Source organism: Arvicanthis niloticus, chromosome 24 (genome assembly GCF_011762505.2).
Source record: "Arvicanthis niloticus isolate mArvNil1 chromosome 24, mArvNil1.pat.X, whole genome shotgun sequence".
Lineage (NCBI taxonomy): Eukaryota > Metazoa > Chordata > Mammalia > Rodentia > Muridae > Arvicanthis > Arvicanthis niloticus.
The window spans coordinates 41,820,611-41,844,004 of record NC_133432.1 but is presented as its reverse complement, the minus strand read 5'-3'; the positions used below and the strand labels follow the sequence as shown (position 1 = coordinate 41,844,004).

The window sequence follows — 23,394 nt, the reverse complement described above, 5'->3', positions numbered from 1 at the left end:
TAGGCAGGGTCTCTAGAAAAAAATCTAGAAGAAGCCAAGAATCAGCCATCAGAAAAGCACTGGGAAGGTGGCCACGCTCAGGGGATACAGCAGCAATAGCCACAGAAGCCAGGACAGACCTTCTCCCTATGCAGGTGGGTGTTTGGTGCTGACAAGAGAAGCAAGATGCCATTTCAAAAACTTCTGCTGCTGTGTCACCACAGCAGCCTGGAAACTCAGACCAAGTGACCCAAGAGTATTCAAGGAACCTGACAAACAGAACACAGTGAGACTATGGAAAAGAAACCTGAATCAGATCAACGCAGCATCTCAACAAAAGTTATAAATTAAAACAAAACCTAAAAACCCCCAACAGTTTAAAAGAGCATATAAATGAGTTAATTTATGTATTAAATTATAAGATTTAAAAAAAGACATATGGTGTCAACTTGACAGAGCATTGTCTTGCAATAAAAATAAAACACATGAAGTCAAACCTAAATGGGTGCCAATTTGTCACACTGTTGGAGCTCTACCACGTAATGACACACAAAGTTAAGCAAGGCATTCAGTGAGCACACAGACAGGTGAGCCACAGTAAAAGGGGCTTACATGGTGGCAGTGCTCCTTTCCAGTTCCTCTTTCCTGGGTGGCAGTGGCGGACTGCGGGTTCTAGAGACCAACTGATGGGAACAGTAGGCAGACAACCGACTGAATGCAGCCAGAACCCCACTCACTGTGCCAGTCAACATGGAGACTTAAGTAATGGGTGGCCATGTGCTGTAGGTGGAACAGGCAAGCTTTTAAAACTCTGGATATAAAAAATAGCAATCAGAGGCAGGAGGTGCTGGCTCACACCTTTAGCTCCATCACCCAGGAAGCAAAGGCAGGATCTCTGAGTTCAAGGCCAGCCTGGTCTACAGAGTGAGTTCCAGGACAGCCATGGGCTACACAGAGAAACCCTGTCTTGAAAAACAAAACAAAACAATGCAAAGAATCAAAAAATTAGTGATCAGATTACTTTATGAGTTACTCCAATGGAAGGAAGTTTTTTGTTTTGTTTGTTTTTTTGTTTTGTTTTTTTTTACTGTTCATGAATGCAAAGTATAAAACTATTATCAAACTGACCTGATACTAAGGAAAGATAATGTTAAAATTGTCAAATTTTTAAATTATAATTTGAAATTTCAGAGGCTAGGGTTGTATCCTAGAGTGCCTGTCAGTATATGCAAGGCAATGAACTCAGCATCAAAAAAGATGATTAAATAAAAGTTAAATTTTGTTGTTTTAATTTTTTAACCCTAACTAACAACTACAGATACAGAATATTACAACTTCTTAAAGTAATAGCTAACTTTTAAGTAAAGTGTATTTTAGACACATAGAAAAGAAAGTGGGAGAGCACCTCAAGATTTACCCAAAGTGAAATTAAGTATCTTAAACTATGATTAACATTATGTGAAACAATTAAAACCTATCTATACACAAGGAAATATATATAATAGAGAGGAGACTGGCTTAATTTTGTTTAAAAATATATTAATGCAATAAATACAAGATAGGAAAGGAGAAAAATATTCATAGAGGCAAAATGGGCAGAAAGAAGGCATTAATTATCTCCTTTAGCACAGAGCTGAAAGCTGCCACACGAGGACTGCAGACTAGTCCAGGCCCAAGACTGCACAGCCAGGCCCAAGAAGGTAGAGAGGAAACAAACAGGCTGGTTCTTAAAGTCAGTTTCCCATCTCCATCACCTGTGTTCCCAGGGAGTCTGACTGCTGTGTTCCTGCAGACTGGCCAGATGCAGGGAAGCCTCAGCTGTCCCTATTCTAGGAGCTCACATGTGATTAGTGCTTGTCCGTTCATGTGCCAGGCACTAGCCGGGTGACTTGCATGTAGTTCTTTCCCTAATAAGGCTAACCAATTGTGCTTTAGAGAGTACTTCTATCCTAGAAAAGGCTCATTTCCTAAGTTACCTTAAAATACAAAGCAGAAAAATGGTGATAGGACTTGTGAATTCAAATTTCTGCTTTATCCTTTTATATTTTTCCCCAAATTTGTGCAATGATCCTGATGTACTTTTATGTTCAGAGCTTATGACACAGTTAAATGAGCCTCTATCATAATGATCTACTATGGCCGCCATATGGCCTCATATACCCACCCTCAATAAATACAATCCACATCTTGACTGCCACACACAGTCTTGCATTCTAGGGCATCAGAAAGTGAAACAGTAAAGCCACCGTCTGATGTAGAAACATGGGTCCATTGAAAGTAGACAAACTAGTATAAACAAAACAAACTCCATGCCTTCATGAATTAGCGGTATTTAATCGTGGGAACACATGCTGAAGCCATTGGCCTGCCCTTTCCTTTGAGAAACACAGGTACTGACATGTATCGTCTCAAAAGTCCAGTTTTCTACAGAATCTCTCCTACTTGGTGCAGCTAGAACTCCATTGCTCTCATCTTTTTAGAAATTTGTTTTCCCATAATCTTTGCTGTACAGAATGGTTGAAGTAAGTGAACATCCAAGATGATGAAATGGAGCTGGAGAGATGGCTCAGTGGTTAAAAGTGCTCGTTGTGCAACCAAGAGGACCTGAGTTCAGATCTTGGTTCCCAAATCACAAGCCAAGCATGGTCTCACGGCATGCTTACGTCCCCAGGGAGGAGCAGCACAGTGATCCTCACGATCACTGGGGCTTTAGGTTCAAGGAGACTGCCTCAAAAAGTGATAGAAGACACCAGACAACCCCCACCCCTCCAGCCTCTGCTTGCACACAGTCAGACATATTTGAACACACACACTTACACATATACACATACACTAAATTATAAAGTCTACCATCTTTGTAAACCATTAAAGATTTCTAGAAAACTAGGGACATTAGAAATACTGCTCTAGAATAAATTGGTGTGAACTCCAAGGACAGAACCACATTCTATGTCAGCAAATTATATGCACGCCATCCAAAGGAAGAAACTGCTTGTAGACGGGAAAAAGTATCCCACTAGTGACAGTTGTCATGTATAAAGAATGACTAAGTCACTAACCCTTACAGCGTTCTTTTCCAAAAGAGAATAATCAGAAAATACTTAATGCCAGGCTGAAAAACAGGGTTCAGCACTCTGCCAATTCTCACTGACTTCTAATAGTTTCCAGAAAAACACACCACACCACACCACACCACACCACACCACACCACACCACTCTATTAATGATTGGATCCTGAGCCGGGTGGTGGTGGCGCACGCCTTTAATCCCAGCACTTGGGAGGCAGAGGCAGGCGGATTTCTGAGTTCGAGGCCAGCCTGGTCTACAGAGTGAGTTCCAGGACAGCCAGGGCTACACAGAGAAACCCTGTCTCGAAAAACAAACAAACAAACAAACAAACAAACAAACAAACAAGGATTGGTGGATCCTGAAGCCTTTTAGGGTCAGTGTGATTGTCACAACGGCCATCATAGTAGTGTCTGTTGTGCAGCAAGGCCAAGGGTAAACAGAATGCCAACTTACAAGCAATCATTAATGACCTACTCTATGCTATTAAAATCATCTCCCAAAGTCCTTATGATTTTGGAAAGATTACATTTTATTTATGTTTTTGCATGTGTCAGGGCAGATAGAGGTTAGGAAATAACTTTCTCAAGTTGGCTCTCTCTCTACTATGTGAATCCTAGGGATTGAACAAAAGCACCCTCATCTCACTGGCCCCTAATGAGACAAGACCACTTAAACCCTCATATGGATATCCCACTGTACTACTGCGCATCACGGCTTTAGGTAAGTCATGGACAGCAACGCCTCTCATTCCTCAGCTTGTGGCTGGCTCACCTTCCTATTAATAGTCTTAGACTAGGAAGGAGGCAGTAACTCCAATCCCCAAAGTTATGTCTAGATGTAAAGCTGCAAGTTGGGAGACATGTATTTTTCTGTCAAGGGGCACAGCTCAGTGTGGAACACCTCCCTAGCATGCATTCAAGTTACAGCACAAAAAAGAAACAAACAAACAAAGATTCTAATTACCTGAAAACAAAACACAGTATAACATTCAAAAACAGTATCACATTTTCTTCAAAATAATATAAGTATTTTCCCACAGTATTAATCATCCATTTGGGACTTCTTCGGAGCAGAACACAGACTAACTGGGAACACTGATTGAGAAGCCTGTTAACATGGCGCTCATTGTGGTTCTGTGGCAGGAAAGGCAAAATTGGGCCAGGCACCAATCCAGAAGAGGAAACTTGGAGAGGAGCTGTGCAAAGCCTTTGCTCAGGCATCTCTGAGATCAGAAGTGAAAGCAGAGCAAGCACACAGTACCAGACTGCAGGATATGAAGCCCCATGCATGGACGCCCCATGTATGAAGACGTCAAGCTAGAAAAGGAAAGTACTTGGCACATTTGGGAAAGTAAAGACAAATACTAGCAATGTGAATTCTGGGAATTCACAGATTTTTTTTTTTTTTTAAAACAAGCAAATTATTGTTGGTAAGAACCAAAGTCTGGATAAACACTAAAAACCAACTATAAGCCAAAGGCAAACATATTTAGATAAAATAGAAAAAGTTATAGTCAGTAACTTAGGTTGCTATTTTTAAATTCAGTCTGCTTAATTCAGTTTCAATGAGAATAAAGGAGCCTTCATTCAACGCACAATGCTCCCATGCTAGGGGAGGTGAATTGGAGCCACCTTCTGAAACCCGAGGAAAGCATGCATAAGAAAGACGACATCACAGAATTAGTAACACTTCTCTGATTATCTAATGAAATGAGGTTTGCAATTATAAAAGCAGCCATGTGTTCAAGATTAACTTCTATTCTGAGTAACTAGGCCTACTCTAAAAGAAATTAGTATCTTTGAGGTCCCATTTATGATGTTTCTATAAGTAGAATATGTAATTTTGTTACAGGTTCTGTGACCTATTTCCTCAAATATTCCAAGCAATGAAGTTTTTCAGCAGTTACATATTTCAGTGCTTAGCTAAAACTGCCTGTTAGCTTACAGATTTTATCAAGAAAAACAAATACATTTTACCAGACAGCAAACTTAATCTAGAAAAGAAATCCATGACAGCAATATAAAAGTGCTACAGATGAAACACACACTCCTGTTCTTTGGGTACACAGCAAGTGCACAATGAAAGATGATGATAATTTCATTTCTGTGGCGCCAGGCCAAATACTACACATAGGTAGAGAAGAGGAGACCAATAGCCAGCCAAACTCAGGCGAGCACATCCTCTCTGAGGCAGTACACTGGGCTCAAGAACGATACACTTATAGTCTATGCTTGTGTTGTCAGGACCAGCAGCAATGGCTTCAAGTTGGTGACAGAGCTTGAGTGGGCTGCTGTCTGCAAATACAGCCTTATGACAGACAGTGAAGCACTACTGGGTGACACTGGTCATGTATTCTAGCCATCAGCCAAAATCCCAAGATTGAATGATATAGCTTTTACCAGAATACATTTTATTTTCTAATTTTAATGTCTATTTCAGAAAAGTCACAAAATAAAAAGGAAGCAACGCTGCCACGCCTTGGGAGCTGTCTTGCCTATTTTAGAGAACCAGCCCACACTGCCAAGTAGAAAAGACTCAAGAAGGCATCTGCCTCTGCATGGAAATGTTATTAAAAGAAAATCAATTTCTTCCTCTTCCATTAAATACATGCTGAATAAATATTTAAAGAATATTATTATTAGTTCCCAGATGACATGGTGTGGCCTGTCCTGGAGCACAAGAGCAATTGCAATGTCACTGCAGTGTAACTAAAAGAACCCAACAGCCATATCAACTGTGTCACACTGCACAAGGCCCTGAGGAAAAGGACTCCTCAAGAGAGAGTCTAAAGAGGAGCTGCTGTGAAGGAAGTCAAGGAGGGAAATGTTCCTGATGAATCTATGTAAATGTCTGAGATCCTATAGACTGAATGCTATAAAATGAAAAACACAAGCTCATCAAACGGCCATGAACTATACCAATTTTTACTATAAGATAACGATGCTAACATGAAAAATACCCAAGTTCATGCATTCTGACATTGAATTTGTTAGTGTCCAGGGGCGGGGAAGGGGGAGGGAGTAAATTTGAGAGTGCCAGAAGCCAAAGAATATACACAATACACAATTAAAAACAAATCCCCTGATTTGATTCTACTTTTGTTCATCTAAAGGCCATTTTAACCCCAGGCTGTCATGCTGTTTTCTCAGCCTGCAAGACATCTAGACCCACAAGCAGGCTTCAGATAGGTTTCTCAAGCTACTAAACAACTCTTGACTCAGCAGGTCCAAAGAGAGAACTACAGAGTGAAGGGACTAAACTTACTGTATTTTGGAGGCTATATGAAGCTTGGTATCTACTCAGTTGTAATGTGGATGATTCGACATCCTCCCATAGTTAAGTTTTTGTGCAGAACCATAACAAACATCACTTATTACATGAGATGACTCCAGTCCTTACCAGACAGACACTTAGGGTATTTCTACTACACTTTCAGTATGCTGTGCTGGGAACTCTGCCAGCTTTTTTGCACTTTTTTTCCCCTTACTGTCAGAAGGGTTGACTTAGAATGAATGATGCATAAATGAAATATGAATGAAAGCATTTGAACTGTGGAGCCTTCTGTAAACAGAGCAACAGCAAGAATTTTAGTGTTATTACTATGCTACTTACTTTATGTATAGTCCCTTTTCTCTCTCAAAGCTATTTGGCCTTGATGATGCTGTCTAGGTTAGAAAGATAACCACGGCCTGTGGGGTGCTTATTTGGGAAGCAACCATTCTCACAAAAGCTGTCTTTTGAGACTATAACTGCAAAGGTCTTATGATGGGCTGAGTTTTAAATTATTGTGTAAAATACTAGCAAATATGTCAAAAACAGAAAAGCAAAAAGCACACTCCAATGGTGACCTCTGGAAACTTCTAGGAGTATATTTTATAACTGTGTGGTTTTGCTGTTGAAGAACAGAGATTGCTGTAAAGTGGAATCATCTATCTTGTCTTCCAAGATGTAGAACTCAAGTTTTATTGGCTGCATACTGTGATTCCCCCAAAACAAAGCCCCACCAATGCTACACTTATTTTTTAAAGTAATCTGTATTCCAAGTCTTACAGCAAAACATAATTATAGATGCTTTTTTAAAAGTCACATCACCAGAAGATCAATACCAGAATCAAGTTTGTTAAATGGAATATTTAAATTCAAATCCACATGTACTTGTATGCATGAATGTATGAATTTGTATGTGTTTAATCCCTTCTCCAATTCCAAACCAAATCAGGGCTGAGCTGGGTAAACAGCAACTAGACAAAGAAAGGTATTTTCTCTGCCTGTCAAGGAGCCACAGTTATATCTGATGCAGGAATATGACAAACCTGCCAACTAGCGAGAGCTAGATGGTGTAACTACTTGTTCTACCTTGAACTGGTAACAAAGTCTTCTTTAATGATTTGATCCAGCTGCCAGTTTGGCAGATTAATGTGATTAAGAAACTGTATCTTAGGTCCTCATTGCAGGTAGCTAGCACTCCACTTCTTAAGTGCAGATGCACTGCCCAGAAGCTGCACTACACCACCATCTAGCTCCAGCAAGGAAGGAAAATAAGAAAACTACCCCAGATCACCACTCACAAGCTTTCTTATTCACGATCAAGACATCTAAATTTAAACTGAGGGGGAAAGGATACTATCACACGCATCCTTTCAGTCAGGAAGAGAAAGTTAATATCTGTAAAGCCTTCAAACCACAGGAATTCAGAGACACTTCACATCAATTATTTAAGAAACAGCTAATCTCTCATAGAGCAAAGGAAAGGAGGTTTAGGTCACTTGCCCAGAGTATAAACACTGTTTGCTTCCTTCCTTTCCCTGCCAATAAAAAGGAAGAGAGAAGCCTAATGAGTTCTCAAAGAAAGCTGATCAATCATTTTAAGGCTATTTCTCTGACCAAGAGCTATTTCTAAACAATGATGCACTTTTTGTAACTGTTAACCTTACCATATTTTAAAAGTGTTTATTTCACACAACATGTATGTTGCAAATGTGTTTGTGGTCAACACTAACAGTTAGTATGTTAACAGTTTGCATAATCACAAAGCAAGACTTAAATAAGACCCAAGAAACTCTGTAAGGCTCTCCCCCTTTCTCAATGTTCACAAAACAAACACCATTTAAAAACATTCTTGAGTGTTCCATTTATAAAAGCTTTTGTTTCAAAATGCTACAAGAAAGTATAATAGTGAACTCTATAAGCTTTGTATTTGAAATCTTGATAATATTAATACTGATGACTTTTAAGGCATGATTAGGGAATTATGGATGCTTTAAAAATAATTATGTAAGTATACATTTTATATATTCTATATAATAATAGTTAACATAGTTATATAATCATGCATTTTGTCTGTTTTCTTTTTATGTTCATTTTTCAAAATTACTCCTCCATCAAAAAGGCCATCATTTTATGAAAAAAAAAAAAAAAAGAAAAGAAAACGTTAGAAGAGAACCATATTGGCAAATTAGAAACAATTCAGAGAGAATCCAGGGATGTGCCCTTTCACTCGGAATTAATACTCAACCTTCATTAATGTTAAGGACATTATGTTAATGGACAGCAAGATCTGAGACCTGTCACAGGGGATAACTCAAGGACAACAAGCACTTTTGCCATCTCCACTCCAAACTTTTCTATAGGAAGCTACAAGGATAAATCCCTTAAGAGCCCCACAAAGTTTCGTCTACACTGTTTGGCTAAGGCCTGACAAAGTCTCCTCTCACAGCACTAACACAGGCTACTTCCTTGCTTTGGGTGAAAGCCTTTCTAACTTAGTTCCCAGTGACAGCGGTATGTGAGCCAGCCACAATGAGGTAGAACTCAGCAGTCTGGGAGACAGATCCTCAGCCTCTTCACAGTAGAATGTTCTGCATTCCTTGCAACCCATTGGTTTTCCAGTCATGGTTCCTATTATTTGAAATTGTGCTCAACATTCAAAACTATGCGTACCTTTTTTTCATATGAACTATTTTCCACTCTATTCTTGATCTGTCGTCCTAATGCCTTACCTATGAATAGCGCTAAAACCTACAGACTAGGCTATGTCCATGATATGTGCAGTGAGCTTGACCAAATGCTAAATAAAGACCCTGAGTTGAGCTTATAGCTGCTGCATTTGTGTTAGATGAGCCCTTAGCCCTCCCTACTCAGATGTCCACACTGAGGTCACAGTGTACAGCACTGCCCCAGCCTCTATGTTCCTCCTATTAAATAGTGCAGTATACCTTTCTTGAGTCCTACAGGCTCTGAAAACCATGCCTGGGTTTAAATCCTGGCTTCATCGGGGAGCAGCAAATTGTTTAAAAGTTCCTCACCTGTTAATAGGGCAATATCGACCTCAGAGAATTGTAGGAAACACTTAGACTAGTTGCTCAGCTGACCCATCAATAATCCCTGCTCACTGACTTGTATTTAATCGCTGAAAGTTACACGACGCAAGAAGACTTAGGTAGGAAAAGGATCTGTAATGAAACCCTATGCTTACCATTTCCTTAACCTAATGACAAGATATGTATTTGATTACACCAGCTTCATCAGAAAGAGCCTCCCTTATTGCATTAAACTGACCATAGAGAACAATGGAACACCTAACCTGTGACACAGAAAAGAAACACATACACACACAATCACAGATAGCTATACTAAGTTATTTCATAATCATCACAGTTGTTGGGATAAATAATCAAATAGCAGTCATTCTACCAAAGTTCACTGGTAAATCTAACTTTAAACTTTCTAGGTCAGATGGCTCACTGGCTGCTCTTTCAAAGGATTCAAGTTCAGTTTTCAGCACCCATATGGTAGCTTTCTATGGCCTGTAATTTCAGTTCTAGGGGACCCAATAACTTTTTCTGGTTTCCATGGGCACTTGTACTAATCATACTGAATACAGATACATACATATAATCAAAAATATGTAAAACCTTTTAAAAATAGTTACTCAAGTAAAATTACAAAATGTTTGTAATCAATGACACAACCATATCAGATGCTGAAGAATTCCCCCAATAAAAACTAAAAGATTTTCATATCATGGATGAATATACACTGCCTGCAAAGAGACAGAACATTAAACTGCATCTTTAAGACTTTCCTAAACTGGGCAGTGGTGACGCACACCTTTAATCCCAGAACTTGGGAGGCAGAGGCAGGTGGATTTCTGAGTTCGAGGCCAGCCTGGTCTACAGGACAGCCAGGGCTACACAGAGAAACCCTGTCTCGGAAAAAAAAAAAACAAAAAAAGACTTTCCTAGACTTCAAAATACATCACTAGTCATGTACGTGTACACACCCCCCCCCCCACACACACACACAGTTTAAATGGTAGAGAGGGAAAGCATTAACAGCATTCCAATCTAAGATACAGAACTTCATAAACACTATTCTCTTTAAAATGCGTTGCTTTATAATAATTCTTTTGTTTTTCTAATTAGTTACAAATTAGAATAAGACAATAGGACAATTAGTTTAGAAATTTAAACGCACACAGATAAAAAGGACAGACTGTATGTAGCTAAAATTGGGGGAAATGGTACAAAAGGCTTCGGGAATTAGCTGGAAAAACAGCTAAGGGTAAGGTGCTTGCCATGCAAACATGAGGACTTGAGTTCAGCTCCTACACACTTGTATAAAAGCTGTGCACAGTAGAATGAATCTGCAACTCCGTCACTGGGAGGAACAGATGGGTAGCTCCCTAGAGCTCACTGGCCAGCGTAACCAATGGATGAGCTTCAAGTTCAGTGAAAGGCCCTGATCTCAAAAGCAACGTGGAGACTTAGGAAGACCTACAAACCTTTGGCCTCCACAAGTGCATGCATGCACACCTGTAAACATAAACACACACACACATTAAAGTCATAGAGGTCCATTCACTTCATTGAAAAGGTAGTGTATTACTATCCTGTCTGACAAAGTAGCCACCAGCTACATGTATCTTTCTACTTCAATTAAATATGGTCCTCTGGCACACTAACCACACTAGAAGTTCTCAATGGTGTCAGGTGACTAGTGGCTAGCTTACTGCACAGAGCTACAAGGCTAGTCAACATTTTTGAGTATTCTCTGTGCTAGGTACTGGACTAGGTACTGGTAACCAGCTAGCCTCCATCTTAGGCTAGAAAGCCATCTTATAATAAAGACAAACTAGGTTCATCCCTGTTTATGACTAAATCTGTTTCTCAAGGGTGGGCTATGTCCTACTTGTAACCTTAACTACAAATAATTCTATACTGCCTGTTTCAGGAAACAGCAACCAAGTCTTTGTTTCAAAAAGTTGTAATGACCATATTGCTTCCTACCTTCCTTCCAAAAGGTTGTTAGGACTACCTTGACAACCTGTTACTATGACTACCTTGTCCCAACCACCTTGCAACCACGTCTCTGTTTCAGAAGACCCTCATAACCCATTTGTTATGCTTATGTTCTGCTCCTGTAACCCCTCCTATTTTGCCCTCCAAATCGTCCATTTGTAAACCTCCTACCCAAGCTATAAATAAAAACCTCCTTACACAATGTTGACCTCTTGAACCCACCTTAGGGGGAAGGCAGCAGTTGTACAGGAACGCTTGCTTTTATTAGTTTGGCCACGATGATCTGGGTCTGTGGTCTTTCTCCTCACATCTTTAGGATTAACAGTATTGTGCAAGGCACAGGCAAGGATACAGAAAAATAAGCCATCTCCATCCTTTGTCCAGTGAGGAAACAGCAATGGTTACAATAACAGTATTTATGAGAGCAATAGATTCTGTGGTGCCTACTCTGAATTGTAGACCAATGAGTAATATTCCTATCCTTTATCAACCTATGGACAACTTTGTTCATGCCGCCTTGCACAGCAAGTAATACTGTGACTGTTCCCTACATATCCGTGAACCATCAGAACCAAAGATGCCAATGTCTAGACAGAATGTTAGTACTGTCCCTCTGGTGCTTTATACCAAAGGGAAAAAATATTCTGCCACACTAGTGTTTTTCTTGTTTCTCCAAAGATGCCATACCAAGTGTGGTGCCTGATGACACTAGACAGCACTGAGAAACAAACACTGCAATGGAAAACAGAGGCACATTTTAGGCTGAAAGGGAAGACTAGACAGCAAGGAGGAAAGAGAAGAAAGACAGGAAAAGGGCAAGATTTGTGGACAAGCAGGGCAACTATAAGCTATGAGACGGGACCATAACCTAAACTGCTGAAGCCTGAATGCTTCCCTGGCTGGGAGCCTGGTCCCATTAGCCAGTGAATGAAGACCTGGCCACTGTCAAGCAAAACAACCAGATAATGAGAGGTTTTCAAAAAAGCAAATCTGGAGAAAGAATGCAAGGCATACAGTAACAGAAGTCTTACGGAAGCTGAAGGTGGGAAGGACAACGTAAGGGAACTGATTTAAGAGACTCGCAGGAAAATAATTGGCTCCAACTATCGACAGACTCTAACCAGCACAGTGGCATCTAAAAATGTTTGCTGCCCAAATTAATGAGGAAGAAAATGAGATCACTTTAAATTAGTAGTAAACAAAGCCGGAAGCACAACTTTCCACTGAAAAACGACTATAACATACTATGACCATCCCTGTCTCGATAATCTGGCTCTTTGAAGACAGAAAGAAGGAATGGGCAAGGGCATGGGAAGATGCCATCTTCTTTGGGCACTTGCTAATGACTAGGAAAGGTGCCAGCCAGAGAGAGCTTAATCCATCTTACGGGCACACAAAGAAACTCTGGGATTCTGTACTACCAAACTATCTAGGACCCTCAAAGTAGCAAGGCTGACACCCACTCAACCTTTGTCCTCAAGTCATATGCTGATCACAGCACACTGAAAATCAGGAAAGCCCAAAGAAGCTAAAAACAAAGCTAAGAAGGGTTCTCATCTGGCCTCACTATTCTTAAAATCTAGAACTTACCAACAAGAAACATCTTGGTAAATACGTCAAACTTCAACTCAGAACTTTAGAGGGCCACACACCAGACCGGAAGCTATCAGAATAAGGTAAATCTGGCCACAGTCGTATCTCAATCACAGATGAGTCCATGTGAGAATATGCCTCTAACTTGTAAGTGACCAAGAAACTGTCATGCAGAGCCTCATTTTTTTCATCAAATCAAAGGAAAAACAATCAGATAATAAAAAACAAGAGCATAAAAACATTGGGTAATGTACCCAAGAAAACACACACAAACTGAATGTTCATGCACTTTAGGACTTCAAACATAAAAAAAAAAAATCTAGTAACTGGATATTGGAAAGAAAAGATAAATGAATCAGAAGACAAGTTAGCAGAAAATATCCAAACTGACAGAGGTGGGGAGCCAATGGAAACCATGAAATGACCCAACATCAGTATAAGGCAAATCTAAAAGGGAATGAAGACATCTGAATACACACAGTATATGTGTATTTATATAGGAATGTTTGTGAAACCAGCACTCAGCTGAGAAGGGAGGATCATAGAGTTAAGACTAGCTAAAGCAACAAAGACTGTCTCAAAAACAGAGTAAGAGCACACATTAGGAAAATTCTCAAGTGACAAAAGGTGGCAAGACAAAGGCAAATTCAAGGAAGGCATCTACAAACTACAAAATAACCACCAGAAAAGGCTCTACAGAAATCATAAGGCCTGAAAACCAATGACAAATAATAATCTCAAAGGCAGCAAAGAGGAATGCTAGCCATAAAAAGGATGAGAAGCACACAGGCAGACTGAAGGTTCAGGGAGGGAGGCCACACATACTGGGAAGTAACCACCTTGAGGATGCTCAAGCCAGAGCCTAAATTACAGATGAAGGAAAATGGACGTTTGCATGACACAGAGACTTCATCACACTAAAAACAACACTGAGAGGAGTTTGCTGTGGGAATATAAATCCCAGAGTATAACTGTTAGGATAATCTAAGTACTGATTTTCTAAACATCAGCATTATTGTTATTACCACTGTTACTATTATTTTCAACAACAATGATGTCTTTGGTTTAAAATAAACCTGCTAGTGAATTCCTTGGAACATTTACGGATGAAATGAAATCAATACCCACAAACTCTTACCAAAACATTCTGAGATGTTTCCCAGATCATTTTATGAGGTCAATGTAATCTTGACACTTAGATCTGCTAAAGATTTTTACAAGAAATGAAAATTGTTAATCAACTTTTTCTATGAACAAAATTGTAAGCATTTGATGTGAAGAATAAGCTAGCATACTAAAAATGTGGCTTGAGAGATGGCTCAGAACACTGTTGCTCCTGAAGAGAACCAGGTTCAATTCCCAGCATCCACATTGTCATTCATAACTATCAGGAAATCCAGTTCCAAGAGATCCAAAGATATGTCCTCGGATACCAGGCAGGCCTGTGATTGGTGCACACACACAGACAAAACACACATATAAAATTAAGAAGTAAATTTGTAAATAAAGTATTCTTTAAAAAGAAAATACAGCTATTTGTGGTAGCACATGAGTCTAATCCCAGCACTCAGGATGCTGAGCCAGGAGAATGGAGATCCAGGCTAGCCTGGGCTATCCAGATACACTGGGGACATGGACCTGGTCTTAAAACAAAAGCCAAAGGGAATCAAGAGGAGATAGGGCACAGTGAAATAGCCACATTCAACTGGAAGGTCAAGGGTTTGGTTTTGTTTTTTAATTATGAAATTGGTACCTTCCCATCTATGACTTCAATAATTGACCTATTTTTTGGCACAACTACATTCCTAAGAACTTTATTTTAAGGACTACTCACAAGACAGAAGACATGTTTGAGAACAGTCATAATACCACTGTTCCCCACAGATTTTACATACCTGCTGTGGTCTGAGCATGTCCTGAAGAGTCAGTCAGGTGTTGAGAACTCAATCCCTAATGTGGCAGTGGTGAGGTGGGGACTTAAGGAAGGGCTTAGGCCTGCCTCTCCCCACTCCCTCCCAGTCTCCTCCATTCCTTCACTGTGCATGTGCTCTCTAGGTTTACAGCAGCAAGGAATGAAACAAAACAATGTTTGCAAATATACAATTAGTTAAGCAACTGGCATTTACTAGAATCAGTTTAAAATTACAATGTGGTTTTATCCTTATTTGTATGGATGATATTTATGTGACTGCATAAAAAAAACAAGTAATTCTAAAGCAAAATTGTACTTTTCTATTAAAGGAAATCAAACATAACACAAGAATATTTTGTCTAGATGTAGTAAAGTGTTGCTGAGATATAATGCTGACCTTCAACAGCTTTCTTTACCAGAAAGAACATCTTCTCCTCAAAAGCTAGTCATTACAAAAAGTAAATCCAGTCATGGAATACTGCCCAGAGAAGAGAGACCACTAAAAAATGCTAGTAGGTTTGACTAGGTCAACAGTCTACATTGTAGACAAGCAGCTCCAGCATGAGGATAGAAGCAAAAAACTTGGGAGCACTTAGCATACATGGCATCCTATGTGCTACATACATGAAGCATTCTGAGAAGCACCTGTACAGGGAAGGTCTACTGTGTAACAAATGTGAACATAAGAAGACTCAAAGTGCCCATATGCTTAAAAGAAGCTCCCAGCCCAGCAGTTAGTGATGCAGCAGGCTTCTCTAAAACCATGCCAATCTCAAAGTCACCAAACATGCCACAAAGCTGCATAACCTGGGTCTCATCTCAACTCTGAACAGTCAGCAGTGTCTCAAAGTAAGCTCTGGGATGGCATTTGAGGCACCAGTAGGAAGATGTGCCTAAGGACCTCAGCAGTGTCTGTCTGCTTGGGTGGGGGACACCCACCCCATCATGAAGCCATTGGACGAAAATTCCCCTCATGACTCGGTGCTCCTAGCTGTGAGACCTCAAGTTTCTCGTTCTCTCTGAACCTAGGGTGTATTGAGCACTAGGCAACCAAAGATAGGCCAAGGCCATGAACTAAAGACATTTTACTTTACTGAAGACAGACTCCTGAACAACTTGCTCACACATCACTTGTTCTTCCTTAATGTAAATTATACTACAGAAAGCTTGATTTTTACTTACATCCCCAGCAAATTTTAGTCAGCAACCATAAACAGAGAAGGGTAAGCAAGCATACTGACAAAACAAAAAACAAAACAAAACAAACAAACAAACAAATAAAACAAAAAACAAAACAAAACAAAAAAAAACAAAAAACAAACTATATATCAAACACCAGCTAAAATGCCCGGGCTTGGTCACTTATTATGCTGGCTTCTGCACTATACCATTCTTGGCAGACTTGCAACATGTGTACATCTATTCATAAGTCACACTACTCACTTCACAGAACTATACAAATAAAGTAAAATGCTTGAGTTACTTTATGAACTAAGTATGAATCTATTTTAATCTTGTAATCACTAAAAATGTTGGCATATTAATAAGAGTGCTGTTTCTGAACATGCCTCTCTAGTTCTTAAAATAAGCTTAGCAGCAGGGAAGGTAAATTTATTTTGACAATGATCTTTCTTTCATTATTGTTATTTTATTTGTTCTGGTTTTTGAGACAAGGTCTCATAGATAGGCTAGGTTCAAACCTATGGTGATCATTCTGCCTCAGCTTCCCTTTGGCCAGGATTACTGATGGGGTTTTAAGAGCTTTCTTTCTTAAGGCAAAATGAAAAGCCTAGTTCACAAGGAGGCACAGATCCAGAGTAGGATCTATCAATCACCTACTAGCTTACCAGGTCACCATACTTTGTATTCCACTACCAACTATGTTTATGTTAGAAGTCAGCTACCTAATGAAACTGTGAATTTATAAAATTGTGAACTAAATAAAATTTAACTTTTCTGGATGTCTTTTTTTTTTTTTTTTTTTTTTCAAACTAATTTTGCCTTTTGCTTCCAATGTGTCAAATTCACTAGAATTTTTTGCAGAGAATCCCTTTTGACAACAGATAGGCAATATTTAAACATGCTCTTGGAATGGTCTCTCCACAGCACTGGATTCTTCTGAGCAGCAGGTATTTTCTCACCTGGGATTTAAAGTCTTTGAAAGTAAAGCTCTGCCCATCATCTCAATACTAAGTCAACAGCAGTTCTATTAACTGGATGGCACAACGGATCAGACACAAAACCTCTGAGCATCTGTGCACAAGGTGCTGCTACCTCATCCCAGAATTCTTCCACCTTCCTCAGCAAACTCCATTCACAGTTAATCTAGATGGCAGAAAGGGGGTGGGGTGGGGGTGGGGCAGGAAAGTTCACCCACCCTGTGGGGCCAGAATATACACAGAGAGCAAGCAAGTTCTAATATTTTTATTTTCAAACTCTGGCAGATTTGCCTCACTTCATTTTATAAACCAGTGATCCGAAAAGGGCAGAAAATGCAGGGCCTGGCATTTCCATACAGAAGTGTGCAATTACAGTCTTTGCAGTAAACTCAGAACAGAGAGGACAGCATTCAAAATGTTGGCCCTAAGCCACCAAAGCTCAGCTAGACAGGCTTGTGGCCCACATTATAATCACAGTACTCAGACTGAGGCAGGAGGATTACTAGTGTGAAGCTAGCCTGGGCAACATAGCCAGTACTTAAATCAAAAAGACAGAAACAGCGAGGTTAAACTAAGCACAACGCATCCTATTTTAACAAAGTAACAACTCAAAACCATCACACCGGGTTGTTCAAACACAACCTTCATGAACTGGGAAAAAGTTACAAATTCAAAACGATCCAGGGTGCCTGCCCAAGCTATAAAGAAGAAAGGAACTTAAAAGTCAAAGAGCCCTCCGGTATGAAGACTAGCGGAGTCAGCACCATTTATCACTAATAGGAGAACATCTCAGCTTTAATATTCAACAGCACGCTTCCATACTCAAACTTCCAGTCAAAGCAGGCAGCATAAACTTCTACCTACTGGCAGTGTGGAAGGCTTTTCCTTTCCTCTAAGTTAACATTCGCACTACCACTCCATGAGTCAAAATGTCTCTCAACAGTTTTAAACACCAATTCTAATTTAGAAACCATGGAAGACGTAACAGATCTAGGACACTTGTCCTCACACCTTCCAAGTGTAAAACTATCACCAAAACACTGAGGAAAACGATTCAGAGAAAGGAAAGTCGACTTGGGCCTAAAACAAACTAAAATCCACTTGGGTTCCACTCTGGGCATCATACACAGTCAAATAAAACAACCCAGAGACTCATTCAACAGAGATGTTGCTGACTGCCTTATTATCAAGCCACACAGACACATGAGCAGTAGTATTTCTTCAGCTCCTTAGCTTGAAAGTCCCTCTGGACTTCAACAGAGAAAAACAGTGTTTGTGGCAGGAGAGAGAAAACGATAAAGGAAATGTAAGCAAGGAAGGAAAGCACAATTCACCTCAGGATACTTTCCCCACAGTGACAGTTTTGTTTTCTGGATCCTGTTCTGGCATGGGTCCTCCTCACACATCATTTTATGTTAACTTAGGAAACGGATCAAAGTTCACACTGAAAGAAAATTTATTTTAGTTATTTCCTGCCCACTAGAGGGCTCCAGAAATATTTCTTTCATGACTAGAAGAAATAAACCAAGCATTACAATTAAAGTATTCTATGAAGCATATGAAATGTACTGACAAAACCAATTGCCAGCAGACCTTGTGCCCCCAGACTGCAGACTGCTGACCAGCACCTGCTTCGTCAACCTAACAAGCAGGGCATCAGCTGCTTTAGAGAACAACGCACCTCACTGTCCTCCGGCAGCTCCGCTGCACATAGTCTCTTTCTGCTTGAGACAGGGTCTCACTGTACAGCTCTGGCTAGCCTAAAACTTACTTTGCAGACCAGGCTGACCTTGAACTCACAGGATCTTCCTGCCTCTGCCTCCAGAGCACTAGTCTTAAAGGTGTGCACCACCACACCCGGCTCACTGTTAGTTAACAGATAAGTTTTTGATGTAATGGATGTCCTAAAGCCATAAAGTGCAATTCGAGTCCAAAGTCCTAAATTGTCTCCCAAACGAAGAAACACTTTTATGAACACAGTCCACGCGCTGAGACCATTCCCAATTCAGAGTGAGGTCATCGTTCTCATTATCGTCTCCACCTGTCTCCCTCACAAATCCTATCACCCACATGTCACTACACTGACACAATAACTACAGCCCAAGGAAGACCACAAATTGTGAACTCAGTTTTAAAAAACATAAAGGAAACTGTTTAAATATGATGTATTATAATGAAGTTCTGCTCCAATATTTTCAGATTATTGTTCCACACACAGGTTGCTACACTGAGATACTAGTAAATGTATTTCCAACTCAATCACTATTAACAAAGAAGAAAAAGTAGCATCTCCTGTAAATACACTTATGTTTATAGAACGTGTGTGTGTGTGTGTGTGTGTGTGTGTGTGTGTGTACTGCAGAATGGTGAAAAGAAGGCTCCTTGCAAATTATTGTATAGAAGGGACAACAAATGCATTAATCACAGATGGACTTTATCCTTCTAAATTTGGATAAAGTAGTTTTTTATAGTAAGACAAAAACATACTTAATGTTTAAAAGTAAATCTTAGAAAACCCTACTCATAAAATTAAAACTAGCGTTAAAAGAGTGGTCACAAAATGAGCCACAATCATAGCCATAAGAAGACTTTATCCAAATGTCAATTGAGTTAGCAATTATCATCCATCTGGAAGGAATTATGGCAAATGAAACAGGGCAGGGGTTCTAACATCAGTGCCCCACCCCGCCTCCTGGGCAGGATGTTTCCAGGGCTGACAAGCACCATTAAGACTTAAAGAAGCAGAAAAACATTTGTTTCTAAATAGCACAGGAGAGAGCTGTCAACACTTGAATGGTTCATATTATGGCACCTAACAGAAAGGCAATTCTGCACTTGCAAGTTCAGACCTGTTAGAGTTCACATCCTAATCAATTTAGAACCAGGCTGCAAGGAACTGTTACTTGGTGGGAACATCTGTGCTCCTAAAGAGATGGCTTTCAAAATCATAAAGTGGTAAACCATCCTCGCTTCAAGTCACCAATGTAAACTCAAATTGTCAGTTTTTGGTATGAGGAGTTTAGCTATGAACAACTTCTAAGAAGGCAGTACTTAACATTATATATAAAATATGTGTTGAGAATTCTACACGCTTATCAAACAAAAATCCTTCTGACAGAAAACTAAAATTTAAGTCATAGAAAAATGGTTGTTTAAAGGATTTTCTCAAGCAATCATATCGTCCAGCAAGGGAATATGAGCCACAAAACCCACTTAGAGCTCGGAAGTCTGCACAGGCTACCTCTGAGGAGCATCCCAAGGCATTCTATGTTTATTACATAATATCGCTTGCCCTTGCGTATCACCTTTAATCAGGGATCTCAAAGCACCACTGAGTCATCAGGGCCTTAACACACCAACTCAAACAGACAAGCAGTTACAGTTTGTAATTGCAGCTATTAATAAAACCTTGCCCCTACTTCAATCCCCCAATCCCAATTCCAACCTTCAGAGATGGCATTCCCCAAAATCACCTCAATGTGTGGCTGATGCTGTACATTTCACTTTTTCTTTATCACTGGGCCCAAAGAAAGTAGTGGCATGGCTTTAAGTACACACATCTATTTCATTATAACTTCTCTGACAGAATAGATGGCACTCAGGTGGGTGTAGCCTTCACTGCGCTGATATATAAAATGGAGGCTTTACAAAGAGCAAATCTTTGCCGGAGGCTATGAGGCCACAGCTCACTCATCAAACAGAGGAAGAAGCATTTGCAGTTCTATGTAGAGACCTCTCCAGGCAACTTTGAGAATAGTGTAAAAGGAACCTTGGCAGCCACTCAGGCAGGCAGGGGACGGTTCCCCCTGAACACATCAAGAAGGAAGAGCAGCTAAAAGGACAGAGCCGAGTTTAAAGACTCCGGAAGCAAAGGCAGAGAGCGGTGTGGCCACCCGGGAGGCTGACCCAGTGGTTCCTTTGCATTTGAATAGCATATTAAGTGGAAAATCAAACAAACAAAACACCTTTAAACCAAGGTCAAAATACACAATTTAGGGTCATTTTTCTTTTTAAAATACTTAAAACAGGTCATCCCTCCATAGAAACATTTGACATTTAAAAAATGCAATCATTAGCAAAGTTCAATTTTGGTTTTGCACACATATTCAAATGTCAACTTGACATAAGTGGGCATGATTACATTAACTTTGATTCTTTCAGAAACAGGATTATTCATCTCCCTGTTACTTGCATTATGTCTGCCCTCAGGACTGCAAAGTGTCCACACGCCTACAAACCCACCCCTCAGCACTGTAAAGCCACACAGTAACTGTCAGTCAACACACTCACAACCCTAACATTTAGAAACCAAAGGAAAAAGCCTCAATAAACAAGAGCACTTTTTGTTTCCAGTTCTCAACGCCCAGTGATCCAGGCTCAATAAACACGCTTAACTGGCTTAAAACAAACAATAGACAAACAAAAAACCTAAAACGCCAAACTGTTAAATACTTGGTACCAAGAAACCTTACAATATCTATATTTAAAAAAAAAAAAAAGGACCCCTTACGCGATTAACCTAGAACTGAAAAAAAACATTTAAAGAGCTCGGGTTGTCATAGCTGTTCAGCTAGACGTTTCGAAGGGCTCGCAGCAAGACTTTTTCCAAAGAGGTGCGCCGCTGTCCCTGAAACGTATCAAGTGTGCACCTCCGTCTGAACGCTCTTGTCTGTCACCGAGCTAGACAGCCTCTTCCCACCCTGGGTATCCAGCACGGCGCCCGTCCCCGGCAGTGCCCACACAACCCCTGACGTTTTCCCGAAGCCTTTAAAAGCAAGCCTTCAGAGCCTTCTAGCAATCGGGAAGGAATTTCCTCCGCTTCCACTGCATTTCCCTGCCTCCGGCGACTTAGAAAACACAACCGAACCAGTGACTCCCAGTGGTTTAAAAAAAAAAAAAAGAAAGAAAGAAAGATAAAGATAAAGAAGCAAAACCACACCAAAAACCAGTGCTTCTTTAAAAAAGGTGGTGGGGGGGGGGGCAGAAGAGCCAACTTCTCCAAAGACAAGTAGACTGGCTTTTCCAGAAGTGCCCCCCATGTCTCCCCCACCCTCGGGCCCCAAAAACCTTCGCCCCGACGCCAGCGTCGTCTTCCCATTAAATCAGATTGGAAACCACAATACAATCCGAACGTCCGAACTTATCGTTCACTTACCATATCCGCCGGGACATGACTGGACATCTTGCCTTTTGAGAGTGGGCCAGAGGTTTACGCAGAAAACAAAACAAAAACACGAACAGAAGTGCTGGAGCTACGGGGGAAAAAAAAATCAAAAACCTTCACAATTCTGATCGGTCCGTGCTGAGCTTTTTCCAAAAAAGAAAAAAAAAAGTAGAAGTTACGTGGGAGCACAAGAGCTTCTGGGGCGAGAGGCGCGAGGAGAGTCGATCGTCAGCAGCAGTAGCAGCTCCGGGACCCGCCGCGCCAGGTGGACAGAGCCGAGTGACACACGGACATGGAGCGGGGTGGGAGGGGGTTAAATGCGCCGTCCTCTTTCCCCAGCCCAGGCGGTGATTCACACGCGCTAGCGACTCAGGTCCTCATTAAAGCCCCGGCGACGAAGTGTACAGATAACTATGTGGCTACACATCGAGCGCGGAGCTGAGAGCGGCCGGGGCCGCCGAGAAGCTCAGCGCGCGCCACGGGGCCGCACAGCCGGGCAGCGCGCAGCCGCGCTCAAGGGCATCGACCTCGCCGGCCGCCGAGCCGAGCCGAGCCGAGCCGAGCCGAACCGGGCCGAGCCGAGCCGAACCGAACCGAACCGAGCGCAGCGCCGGGGGGCTCAGGCCGCGGGCGCCTCAGCGCAGCCGCGCGGGTCGGGCCGCATCGCGTCCGTGCTCCGGCCGCCTCCGCCTCGCTGCCTTCCGCGGCGTCTTCCGGGGGCTCCTCCCTTAGTTTGGGAACAGCTCCCCCTCAGAGCCCTGACTCTCCGCCTCCTCCTCCACTTCTCAATCCCACACGCCCCGGCCGCCTCCTGTCATCGCCTCAGCCCAACATGGCGGCCGTGGCGACTGCTGGTGCCTGAGAGCCGACTTGGGAATAGCGCCCCCCCTCCCCCGCCCCCGTCTGCGCTAGTTCCCTTCGTCACAACGGAGCCTTCTCGGAGCATCATGGGAAATGTAGTTCATGCAGGTGAGGGGAAGGGGCCGCCAGGGCGTCCTTGCCCGCATCGATGCCACGCCTCCGCATAGCAACAGTTACTAGGAAAGGATAGCTCCCTTGTCTAGCTTCAGCTTAGAGGCTCTTGCCCTGGAGTCAGTCCCTACCTGTGTCCAGAAATGCCGTGATCACGCGGATTGTTGGAGGACAACAACTTGCACGGAGAAATTCCCTCGCGCGCTGTGTAGACGCAGTTAAAATAGGACACACCGTGGTGCAGAA

The 23,394-nt window shown here is 41.4% G+C and overlaps 1 protein-coding gene across 2 annotated transcripts in view; it reads right to left on the bottom strand.

Annotated features, from left to right (window-relative positions):
• Nucleotides 1–22,706, bottom strand: part of Ubl3 (ubiquitin like 3) — a 45,167-nt gene extending 22,461 nt beyond the window's left edge. The window contains exons 1-2 of one of the 2 annotated variants that reach the window (XM_076923895.1): nucleotides 22,356–22,691; nucleotides 22,168–22,264 (exon numbers count right to left, since the gene is read on the bottom strand). In XM_076923895.1, the coding sequence (XP_076780010.1) occupies nucleotides 22,168–22,194 (27 nt within the window). In that variant the 5' untranslated portion in view covers nucleotides 22,195–22,264; nucleotides 22,356–22,691. Of the gene's footprint in view, nucleotides 1–22,167 lie in introns of both variants that reach the window. The other variant, XM_076923894.1, reaches the window with a different exon arrangement.
• Between the last annotated feature and the right edge of the window lie 688 nt (nucleotides 22,707–23,394).